Genomic DNA, 12,332 nt, shown 5'->3' with positions numbered 1-12,332 from the left:
GACTACCTGCACGCTTTTATGTGCAGGAACACACACACAAATAACGCATGAAAGCAGGAGGAAATTAGTTGGGAAGGAAGGATACAGGAGAGGGCAATGGGGTGAATATGTTCACAATACATAGCATACATGTACGAACTTGTCAAAGATTTAACAAAATAATATCTATTATTATCAGCAGAGAAGACAAATGGGCATCCTGCAAGATCTAGAACTATTTTTGCTTTTTTAATTAACAAAGCATCTTAAGAAAGTTGGGTTAAAGGGTGACGAGTGTCTTTTCACTCAGTTTTTTGTTTTTGTTTTGAGTAAAGGTTTCTCTTTGTACTCCTGGAACTTGCTCTATACACCAGGCTGGCCTTGAACTCAGAGATATGCCTCTCTAGTGTTGGGACTAAAGGTGTGTAACACCATGCCTAGCTCTTCTCAGTTGAACCTATACAGTGATCCCTGGTAATACTGAGAGTAGGTAGAGTCCTTATTAAGTATGATGGAAGCTGGCAGGACAATTAAGCAAACCACACACATTTCAATGTTATAATTCAAAAGACAGACATTTGAAACAGCAGAGTCAGATAGGAAACAACAGCATTTTACAAGAGAACATATAAGAAAGCAGTACACAAAAAGCTAAAGAGATGGTAGAGTCAAAGTAACTGTCCTAAGTTTAGGAATATTGGAAGACATGGTAACATTTTCTAAGTTGAAATGTTGAGATCTTTGATAGTTAATTCCAATTAAGATAATTTACTAGTGATCATTATTAAGAGCCTAATAGGAGAAACTGAAAGTACCAGAGATTAAAACTCCAAATCACAGAGATATCTTACAGAATAACCCTGAGACTTCTCACAAACATTTAAGAAAAACAGGAAAGCAATAATAAGTTCTCAAGTAAACCTGAGGCATACTTAAGCACAAAAAAGAATCTAACAATCTGCCTACATTAAAAAAATAATAACTGGCATATCCAAATTACTAGAAATCAGGATTTTTCTGTATACTAAAAATGGGACTTAATTCACGCAACTCTTTCAGTTGATTTTACAGTATGGTGCAGTGTCACAAACTGATTGTGAAGCACAATGAAAATACTTGTCAGAGCTAAGGCTCCCGTTGCCCTAACTCCTGAGTCCAGGACTCAGCTTGCTCGGCAAGGGGCTCCACCACTGAGCCATATTCCCAGGACGTTTGAGCACTATTTTATTAAGACTCAACAACTGAAAACAATGTGGAACTAGGAACAAGTCCTTCCACGACAAAGTCAAGAACGATCTCTTTCACAGACTTTTGGAATCTGCAATGTGTGACCGCGGAGATCCAGATATGCCATTAGACTGAAGACATGATAACAATGACTTTAACTAACTCTATACAATAACGAAAACCATGTTATCCATGATCCCAAAACACAGCTTTTGATTTCACTTCCATTCTAATTCTTGTTTGGCAGTTTTACAAAAAGCTGTCAACTCTCACAACCTTTCTGTTTTAGGACTTGGTACTAACCCTTCATTTCAAAGAATGTGAAAGAATTCTTCATGTTTTACAGAATACTGAAAGAAAATATCTAGAGCTAGGGAGATGGCTCCATGGGTTAAAGGCTTGCCTAGCAAATATGAAGCCTAGTGTGATGTTGAGTCCCCAGAACCCACGTAAAAAGCAGGTGGGTGGGATAATCCCAGAACCTGGGAAGAGACAAGTAGACAGGGAATCCCCAAAGTAAGCTGGCTATCTAGACTAGCCAAAAACCATGCGCTCCAGGTTCAGCAAGGAATCCTGCTGCAATCTAAGGTGAAGAGCTATGGAGAAAGACACTCAGATCAACCTCAGGCCTCCACAAACACACTAGCACACACTTCGTGCCCCCAGACACACATCTTTCCAGAACACATGCAAATATACATACATACAAACACACACTACACACACATTCACCAAAAAAAAAAAAAAAAACTCCTTGGGCACAGTTAATTTTACAGTAATATTAGTTTTCACAGAGATTAAGCTGGAAAAATTGCAAGGGTTAACAATATTATAAGGATAAAACAATGATTAGACATTTTCTGGATTTCACAAGCAATCTTAATTTCTATTAAAAAATGAGAAAAATTGATCAGCCTACATTAAAAAGAGAAAAGTATAAATAAAATTCAGTTTTATGAGTTAAAAATTATTTTTGCTATACAAAAGCCATAATGGATTAAAGATCCATTCTTATAGATGTCTGGAAAGTTTAAAAACAAGATAAAAAATAAAATGAAAGTAAAAGAAAAAGTCAAAATATTAAAAAGATATGTATGCCAATTACTCCATCCTCTTTTCTCAGAACTATTTAAGAAACAAAAACAAGGAACTAGAGGTAGTCCCGTGCTTCCCCCCCCCTTCCTTGGACACTTAGGAACACAAAGTCGACTACCATGCGTGATCTACAAAGGACAGGGAAGGCTATCAATAAGTATGAACCGCTAAATTAAGAACATAAAGTCAAGTGAGCGCAGTAGCACACCCCTAACACTCATGGTAGAGATCACAAGTTCCAGGCTACCTGGGCCACATGATAAACCTCAAGCCAGAAGGTGGCTTGAGAAGAAAGAGAGAGGGAGGGAAGAGGAAGGAAAGGAGGAGGGTGTTGGAGTAAGGAGAAAATGTACTGTAAATTTTAAGATTTTTTTGACCTAAAATAAAGATTCTAGATACACAATTTTATTCATATACTGTTGACTGGGTTTTTGCTGTTGAGTTTCATTTATACTCCTATAATACCGTTCAGGAAGGGTAAAAGGCTTTATGAGATTTGGTGCTACACACCTGTAATGCCAGTACTCTGAGATAGCCAATCAGAGCTACTTAGCAAGGTCCTATGTCTCAAGGAAAAAAAAAATCTCATTTTTGTTTCATTCTTAATTCTTGTACACAGATTAAGCCTACCTAAAATTACCTTATTACATACAAATTCTTCTGTAATTAACTTGAACTCTTACAATACCTTAAAATCACTTATTTAAAAAAAAAGTAAGTCTTTCTGACCTCCAGGAAAATTTTGTTTCTTCTACAACATAATGTATCTTGTAAATTGCACTGTCACCACAGAATGTGTGAGCAAATCGTAAGATATTAAAAACAAGAGACACAAACAAAAGCCTGCACATTACATTTGACTAGACAGGTTCAAACCTAGCATACGAGGGCTACCTAAAACAGTCACTTAAACCTTATAGTAGGAACTGATGATTCCAGATAATACTAAATATTTGGGATTCGTTTTCCTGTTCTTCTATTCTATTATCAATATCCAACACAAAGAGAAAACTCAAATGGCAGAACAGAGATCTGATCTTTTGAGATGCTAATGCCTTTTAATCTTGACTGTCAGTAACAGAAGCCAGCAAGGTAAGAACAAGGACAGTTCTCTTGTTTTCAGAGCTCTCTCTGAGCGCACCATGCGGTTTCCCACATACTACCTCTGTACTTGAAAGCTCCCAGTTCTACAGCCTGACTCTTTTGGCCAACACACATTTCTCAACCACTCCCTCTCCACGCTGGAACTTCCCAGGCTGTTCCATTATTCACTTCCTTTACCCAGCAGAGTTCATTGTTTTACCTTGGTGTTTCTACCGTCCCGAAATGGTTCCTATCAGACCACCAAGAACAATGTTTTTTCAAACTGCCAGTTGCAACCACGGGCTTGTTAAATCTAAGTAGTTGATCTTCATTATCACTTACTGAAAATTAAATGGAATATAATCGAATAGAAACTATCAGACTACATCAAATAAAGAAAGAATATTATTTTGTATTTTTTATTATTTTAAACATGGGAGTACTACATCACAGCATAAAAATGTATGCTGCAGGGTATATTTTTAAATTTGTCTGGTTGGGTTTTTTGGGGTTTGTTTGTTTGTTTATTTATTTATTTTGCAGGCTGGCCTCAAACTCCAGATCCTCCTGCCTCAGTTTATTTATTTATTTATTTTGCAGGCTGGCCTCAAACTCCAGATCCTCCTGCCTCAGTTTCCCAAGGACTAGATGTGTACAGCATGCCACATCAGGCTGGGTCATATGTCTTGAGTTTTCAAGCCCAGTCTATTGCACAGCCTAGCTTTCACTGGCTCACATGATTCTGGATAAAGTTCTGGAGACTCACTCTATATCCAAAGGAGTCCATGCAAGCAAGGCTTTTATGCAGTGGTTCTGTCCATCACTGTTCTATCTAAATGCTCTCTCATTTATCTACAAGGCCTACCTGAACTCACCTTTTAGTAATTAATATCACCGGCTCCAAAGTCGGTGGAGTTTCCTACAGCAGCAAATGTCTCCTCACACACATACTGTGTGCTCTTTCATCATCTCACATCTACTTTAACCAGGCTTCCCCACTTCTAAACTATCAACTCCTTTAGGGAAGAAGCACATTTCACTGACTCTTCAACTCTTCAATAATTGGTGCTGAACCTTTGGTAAAATTAACAAAGAACTAAGGACTTAAATTGTTAGGAAAGGTCAGATGGTTGCCTTTACAAAGCACACTGCTATTGTGACAGGCAGATCAACATTTCCACATGTTTGCTACCACCCCTAGAGCCTTAAGTAAAACAAGACTCAGTTTCTCATCTTCCAGCAAAGAAAGACTCCAGGTAACAATGTAGCAGCACCCACTTCCATTCTCTAAGAGTTCAAGGCAAAAAGAAAAGGCTCAAAGTTTGCAAAGTAGGGTAGGTATCAGAAAAACAAAAATCGCATCACCCATTAGTAGGGAAACTCCCATTCTGTACTTAACTATCTCTTAATAAAGTGAGGCATTACTGCACTAAGTAAAAACAAAAAGTAGCTTAAAACAATTGGCTGGAGTGGCTTGCTATTGGTTGCCTTCTCCAGTGTTCTGAAAGAGTTCTAGACTCACTAAGAACATTATGGTATGCCTCCGAGGTGCACAACCTAAGAGGTATTCCTCATTGAGACTCTGAAGCTTCTCATGGGCTTCATTTCACACATACAATTGTCTTTATTTGTAAGGTGTCTGCCATACCTATTTTTACACAGCCATCCTTGAGTTGACCTCACTCCAATTAAAAACAGTGTGTGCAACTCTGACAGACTCTGCCAACTGTTGGTTTCAGCTGTTCTTTTCCTTTTCCACAGTTCATAAACTAGTATTACAGGAGCCATTTTTTTCCTGCCTAATCATTTATTTTAGTTTAAGAAAGTAATTCCTTTACCCCTTAATGGTAACCTGCAATTAAAGCTAATGTAAATCATATCATAACATTCATCAAAAATCCATCTGTAATATATAAACTTCCTTAACCACGTGAAATTCTGGATATTCGTCCAAGTAAGGTAATTTAGGACTGCCTGGGAAAACTTTAAAGGTCATATAATACTAACTTCTGTTTCAAAGAGGCCCAGATGGTTATGCTTATTCACTTACAAAGGATAGATGCTTTGGCAGATGCCTTTGCTGTAGGACATTCTTGTCTATTTCCACCAACCCTTCCACTTTCAACAGTGCAGATAAGTCAAATCACCCACAATAAGAAAGGGCCACATTCCCAAATACAGACTGTGGGGAAAATAAAAGTAAGTGCTCTTAACTGCTGAGCCACTTCTCCATCCCTTCTTTCTAGATCTCTTAATACTAGTTATTATCACATTGGCCATGAAGTTTTGGCACCTAAATCTTGGAGGTCCAAACTCAAATTATATTACTCATCAATCAGGACTCCATTACAGTCATTTTTAAAATTTTATTTTACTCCTTAAAATTTTAGTTTATGTGTTTCGGTGTTTTGCCTGTAGGTATGTATGTGCACCACTTGCAAGCCTGGCACCTGCAGTGGTCAAAAAACGGTATCAGAGCTGGGAACTGGAGCTACAGAGGGTTGCGAGCCACCATGTGGGTGCTGGGAATTGAACCAGGTCCTCTGAAAGAGCACAAGTGCTCTTAACCCCAAGCCCCCTCCAGCCCCTTAAAATACTTCTAACAAAAAGGCTAGTGAGTTGTTTATAAACTCAATGTGTTTCATGTAGGTAGCTTAGATTCATATTTCAAACACTAATCTCCTTTAGTATTAAATTAGTCTCAGTCTTCACGTGGTAAAACAGTGGGCATTCATGTAACGTGAGAGACACAGAAAACTGGTTCTCTTCATGATGCTGCCACTCCAGGCTAGAGAACTCAGTCTTCGCAATGAAAAACTGCCATTTGATTTTGTGTGTAGCTGCGAGTGCACGTGACACTCCAACATGACTTAACAATACATTTTAACGTGGAGCTGCATATAATCAAGGGAAGCCAATATTAATATATTTTTAGTATTTTCTCATTAAAAATTGGTGCATTTTCAAACACCATTATTTTCTAGCTTAAGTGCTTCAACAGTTTAGAAGAAAAAAGTCAACAACTGACTATTAAACGAGGGACGGAGAAAAAAATTCATTTTTACAGGTCCATTTATACTCCTTATTATACAGATAAGAATACAGTCCATAAAGGTTAAGTAATTTGCAGGTCACTAAGCTACTAGCAGCACCAGAAATAGAGTAAGGTATTTTAATTACATTCTTATCCTTGTCATTTAAGTATTAAACATAATTATCATCTCATAATTAATATCTGAGGAAGGTCTCCTGTGACACGTGTTCTACATTTTCAAAGTTGTATAAGCTAATAAACTTCAAACTTCAAATTTTAACTGCCAGAACAAAAAGAAACTACATGAATTTTAAAGTGTGTGCTCCTAATAAGCCATCACAATGAATTTCAAAAATCCATCATCCCAAACCTTGTCTCTCAACTACGTGTTTATCGATATTAATTCGACCACAGGAAGAATTCAGAGACAGCACTAACAATTCCCTAAAGAAATAAATAAATCACCACTCCCGTAACACGGGTTTCCAGCTTAAAAAAAGAGGAGCTCCTCGCATTTTATTAAGCTGCGGTATTTAGAATCAAAAGTTTGGAAAATGCACTCTTGGCTGGCTTATGTTGAGGATGTAAATCTGACACTGCCGACACAAGCTAAAGGTCTGAGCTTAAAAGAGAAAAGCAGAAAAAGTGAACAAGTCCCTTTAATCAAAAGCTTGCTCTCTCCAGCGACCACACCGTGGAGACCGCAGTAGTGAGACTCGGAGATTTCCGTTTTAATGCCCAGCAAGCTAACGCTGTACATTCAGCTTCGGGTGTTCAAGGATAAAACACCAGGCACAGCGAGGGCAACAACTTACGAGGGATCGGTTTCAAGGACTGTAGTCTAACTACTCATTACAATCGTCCCTTTGTGCAACTGATTATTTCTACAAAGTCCTGGAAGAATGCAACTCTTCTCTTCGAACAATACCAGGTCAACCAAACCTAAGATGGCAAGATTTTGGTAACCTACACAGCGGTTTGACCAATGAAGAGGTACAGGGTAGACCAGCGCATTCTCTTCATACAAATCATTAATAAGACTGTAACAAACAACATTACACGTTCTAATTAGGACCTCTGGCGTCGCTCTACAACAACACAAATACAATCTCTATTTTAAAGTAGTACCCGTTGAGCAAGGGGGAGAATTTAAAAGCAGCCACCCCCACCACTCAGCAGCACACACGCACAAACAGACTTAAAGCTGTGATAAGCACAAAATCCTTACCCCATTTTGCCCAATGAAAACTTGCTCTGAAGTTTCTGCTCTTATGCTACAGAAATAACTTCCAAGGAATTTTCTCCGTCTGTTATTTTGCAGTTGCTTTTCCACCCCCGAGATCTTTTCCGGAGGTAACTCAACGATGCTGACAATTCAGTTAGTTCTTGTCGGCAAAAGGATTTCACTTGCGCCGATACCAAAACGTTCAAACATTTGCTTATTTGGAATTTGAAGAGGTTGCGCGGAGAATACAGCACTCAACTATTCCACAAAATCCGTGTGTGCATGAAGGAAAACGCAAAACCCAGCTTCACCGAGTCTTATAAAAAACGAGTTCGCTGGTCATTTCGCTCACGTCTCCCTCGCCACTCAAGGGAGCCAGGTAACTCGGCCTTCTCAGGGCTAAGGCGGTGGGTTCAAATTTCACCACACCAGGTCCCTAGAGGTGGAGCGTGCAACCCAACGCGACGTGCACTTTAATAAAAAATCCTACAGGCAGCAATGCCCCTGTCTCCCTTCGCTTACATTAAAAAAAAAAATTATATAGAAAAAATCTCGAAGTGCAAAGCCCGGCCGCTCGCGATGTGCACGGCACACCACATCGGAATCTGTCCTTTCAATGTTCGTCCTCCTAAGACTCGGAGCTGAGGGGAGGTGGAGAGCAGGCAGAGAAGGCTGGGAAGGATCGATTCGTTCTCTCGAAGAGCATCAGCGGAGCCATTTCCAGGCTGGCGCTTAGCTGGGGGCGCAGCGGCCACCGGGGAGCAGCGCAGGGGGCCCAAGCCCACCTCCCTCGGCTTCCCGGCCCCCGCCGAGCACAATGGAGCCTCGTTCGCGGCCGCCCCCTCTTCCCGCCTCTCCTCGCAGCACCGGCGGCCTCGGGCTCCAGACGGCGGAGAATGAATGAATCAGAGAACCCAGCCCCGCGCGGTCCCCGGCACCCAGCCCCCAGCTCCTGGCGGCCGCGCGCTGAGGCGAGAGAGGCACGCGGCTCGTCCGAGGTACGGCAGCCGCGGCTCGCGCTCCCACCCCGGCTCGTCTCTCCCGCTCCGTGCCGCCTCACATTCCCCGGGCCGCCGCTGCCTCTTCACGCTCCCCTCAGCGGCCGCCTCCGCCGGCCCCGGGGCGGCCTGGCGCCCGTTGCTGCCACAGCCTCCACAGAGCGCCTCCGAACAGAGCGCAGCCGAGGGCGCCGCTTCCCGGTCCGCGCCGCCGGCGTGAGGCGAGCACGGCGGGCGAGCGGGAGAGGGGGCGGGGCGGGGCGGGGCCGGGAGCGCGGCCCTCCCGGCTCGAGGGGCGGAGCGCCGCCGCCGCAGGCCGGAGGAGGAGGTGGGGCGCGGCGGAGGCGGAGCCCGGGCTCGGAGCAGGGCGGGGAGGGACAAGCCCGGAGGGGATTAGCCGGCCGGTCCGTCGGTCCGTCCCTTATTCCTTCCCCTCCCCTAGCGACCGGCGGCGGGCGGGCGGGCAGCGCGCTCGGCTCTTGCGCTGGCTCGGGAGTGCCACGGCCTCTTCCGCTCCGCGCGCTGGGTGCTCGCGCTGTGTCTCCATCCTCCCCGCAGGAGGACCTTTAAATAGCAACGTCAGCGCGCTCCTCGCCGCACATACGTCACCCTCCGCTCACGTCACCCTGTGCGGGGGATGATGTCACGCGGCCGGAAGTACTGCTAAATTAGGGAAAGGAGCAGGGCGGGTGGAGGGCTGGGCGAGCGGCTGTGTACCCACCTGCTCTCGCTTTTCCTTAAAGGCTAACACGCTGGAGAGGAAAAAAGTCGGAGGAGAGCTCAGAGGAGAAGGCGGCAGAAGGAGGTTTCCTTGGCACAAATGTGCCAAACGCGAGTGAATCACTCATAGCAACCGTGCCGAAGTGTCGCCGGTAATGTCCTGTCTCCCTCTCCCACTGGGTTCGCCGCAGCATCCCCGGGCTGCTCACATCCCAACCTGCAGGGAAACGTGGGAGGGAGAGTGATCACTACTGGTAGACTTGGGGAAAATCACCGTTAATTTTAGGAGTCATAAATAACCATTCTGAACTTCCCGCCTCCTGATGGCATGAACTTCTTTAAAAAAAAAAAAAGTGGAGTTAGGAACAAACCTCCTATTACAAAGGATAGTAATTAAAGCTGAGGGGAGTTCCCAAATGTTCTAAATGTTGCCGTTCGCAACATAGCCATGGTTCTGCATGGCATAATGAATCAAATTCATTAAAGTAAAACTTAGATCCCTCAGATAATTATCGTTCTGCAGTTTCGCAAATGTCAATGAATCCCTTCAGTTCTGACCTACCAAGGATATCAATTACAGTCTGGAAACAAAGGCCTGTCACCCAATCCTTTTTAATTAACAGAAATATACATTAGCACAATAACTCTCAAGTACGTTTTCATTTTCTATATGGCAAGGATGATTAGCCATCCATAACTATAGCTACATATGTAAAACCCGTGTTCTTAAAATCATAAAGTTTTTAAATGGTCTCATTATCCTAAGATACTCTTTTATTAGGTGGATTCACAAGCTGAACTTAACTTTTATTTGATTTAACTCGACAATCATGGCCCAGAAATAGAATTGCTACACACTGCTAAAGGCCTTTACTACTTTATTTTTATGACAGTAACTCTATAAATTCAGTGACCATATTTTACAAACTAAAGTCCTTTGACATTAAACAGAATATTCGAAACCTGAAGTGACCTGGAAAATTCAGGACATAATAGTATTACCAAACCATGAAGCTGTCCTTAGAAAAATTATAAATCAATACCAATGCAGTTCAAAATAAAATCAGCTAAAGTTATATAGACTCTGCCAAGAGTAGTGGTTTTTATTTTGATTGAGACAGGGTCTCAGTATTTAGCCCAGGCTGACCTTGAACTCCTAATCCCCTCTGAGCAAAGCACTCACAGGAGTGTCACTGCTTTCCTACTACATGTGGTTTTTAATGCATGTTTTTAATGTGTACACATGATTCTGAATTAAGGAACAACAATTTTGGTTCGTTTGTTTGTTTGTTGTTGTTGTTGCTTTGTTTGTTTTGCATTGACAATTGACATTTTCTTGCTTGAGTTTGGAACCCAAGATTTAAAATAACCAGCAAAAACTGTTAGAACCAATTTGTAACTTATCAGACTGCGTGGTCAGTTCTCTTCACATTATAAAATTATGATCTTGCTTTAATTTTGAAATATTAAAAGCCCTGTTTTTTCACACAAGTATATATTTGTTATGTGTATGTATTTGTGTGTGCTAGCACATGTATGCATGACAAGAGTGGAGGCCATAGGTTTAATGTCAGGAGTCTTCCTCGATTGCTGTCCACCTTAATGATTGAGGGAGGGTCTCTCTTAAGTGAACTCAGAGCTCGTCAGTAGGGCTAATCTAAGCAGCCAGCATACTCTGAGCATCCGGTCTCTGCCTTTCTGGTACTGGAATTACAGGTAGGATGCCATCCTTCTCAGCAGCTGTGTGGATGCTGGGGATCTCAGCTCTGTACCTACACTTGTGTGGTAACAAAGGGTTATTGGTTTCTTAAACATTATGATGAAAGGTTAATGAAAAACAAATATCTGCTTGCCAGTTTGTCTTATATGTATTATCACCATACTGATAGAGACTGGTACATCAAACAAATTGAGTTTTTTACTTAAAGATAAAATACTAAAGCAATAATGCTGCCATTCTTCAAATAGTGTCATCATTGATCCCGGCAAGTTAAAATGCAATTGTTTTTACTCTCTAAAATTCTAAAGCAACAACAACAAAAAAAACCTTTAAAAACCATTTCCTTCTGAACTAATTTTCCCTTTCTGGGTCTTTCTCTCGGTGTTAATTAACTCTTACTTTGCCATTTTCAAACACCTCATTTAAGCTTATGATCACAACTTCCTCCTGTTTGTGTTCTTTACCAAACTGAATGTGACCCCCTGCTGAGACGTCAGTCTGCTGCTTCTGTGCTTTAGCATAGGGCCCTTCCTCAGTGTCTCTTTCTCACAGGGGCGGGGTGTCCTCGCAGCTGCCTCTTGTCAGCTGAGAGAAAGCAACTTTTTTGTAAATAAATCTGAGGGTTCACTGTGATATAATTACTCCAAATGTATGTGATCATTTCAGCTTCTTCTAGTCAATTCTAACTACAGTTGGCCAATTCTTTTCTTTCCCATTTGTGTGTGATTCACATACCAAGAAGTAGTTGTATGTATATAATATGTATGTATATACCCAAAGCTGTAAGTAAAACCTTGAAACGTTATGAGACATGTCCTCAGAAAAATAAAGGCTTTCTTCCCCTACTTTGATACAATTCCTATACACTTCTGAGAGGCATCGGAGAACCATGATAGGGCTTTTCATCTATTAGTAAATATCTTTTCCCCTAAATGAGCTGTTATATCATGAATTCCAATTCTAATTTATGGATTTGTTAAGTAAGTACTGAACTTCCTAGAAAGGAGTGACTCTCTCACCGGAAGAGGAAGAAAGTACTTCAGTAACATTTCAGTTTTCAACAGTTCCTGTTTCCCACTCTGCTCTCAAATCTGTGGGGCGGTTTATGAATACCCTCTGATTTTAGAATCTGTGGGCGAAGGCATCTGTTTCAGTTTCTGAGTTTACTTCCATGCCCTTAGCAGGAGATGGTAGCCTCCAATGGGATGTTCATAGATGTGTCATGAAATGGGTCTTTTTTAATGAAAAGTC

General features: G+C 41.8%; 1 protein-coding gene across 1 annotated transcript in view; it reads right to left on the bottom strand.

Moving 5' to 3' along the window:
• Window positions 1-8,663, bottom strand: part of Homer1 (homer scaffold protein 1) — a 103,752-nt gene extending 95,089 nt beyond the window's left edge. The window contains exon 1 of the mRNA XM_048455932.3: window positions 7,647-8,663. Within this exon, the coding sequence (XP_048311889.1) occupies window positions 7,647-7,651 (5 nt within the window). The 5' untranslated portion in view covers window positions 7,652-8,663. The remainder of the gene's footprint in view (window positions 1-7,646) is intronic.
• Window positions 8,664-12,332: the final 3,669 nt, after the last annotated feature.

The sequence above is a fragment of the Myodes glareolus genome, chromosome 15, assembly GCF_982192425.1.
Source record: "Myodes glareolus chromosome 15, mMyoGla1.1, whole genome shotgun sequence".
In the NCBI taxonomy this organism is placed as follows: Eukaryota; Metazoa; Chordata; class Mammalia; order Rodentia; family Cricetidae; genus Myodes; species Myodes glareolus.
Note: the sequence above shows the minus strand (reverse complement) of the source record. Positions and strands in the feature narration are given on the sequence as shown.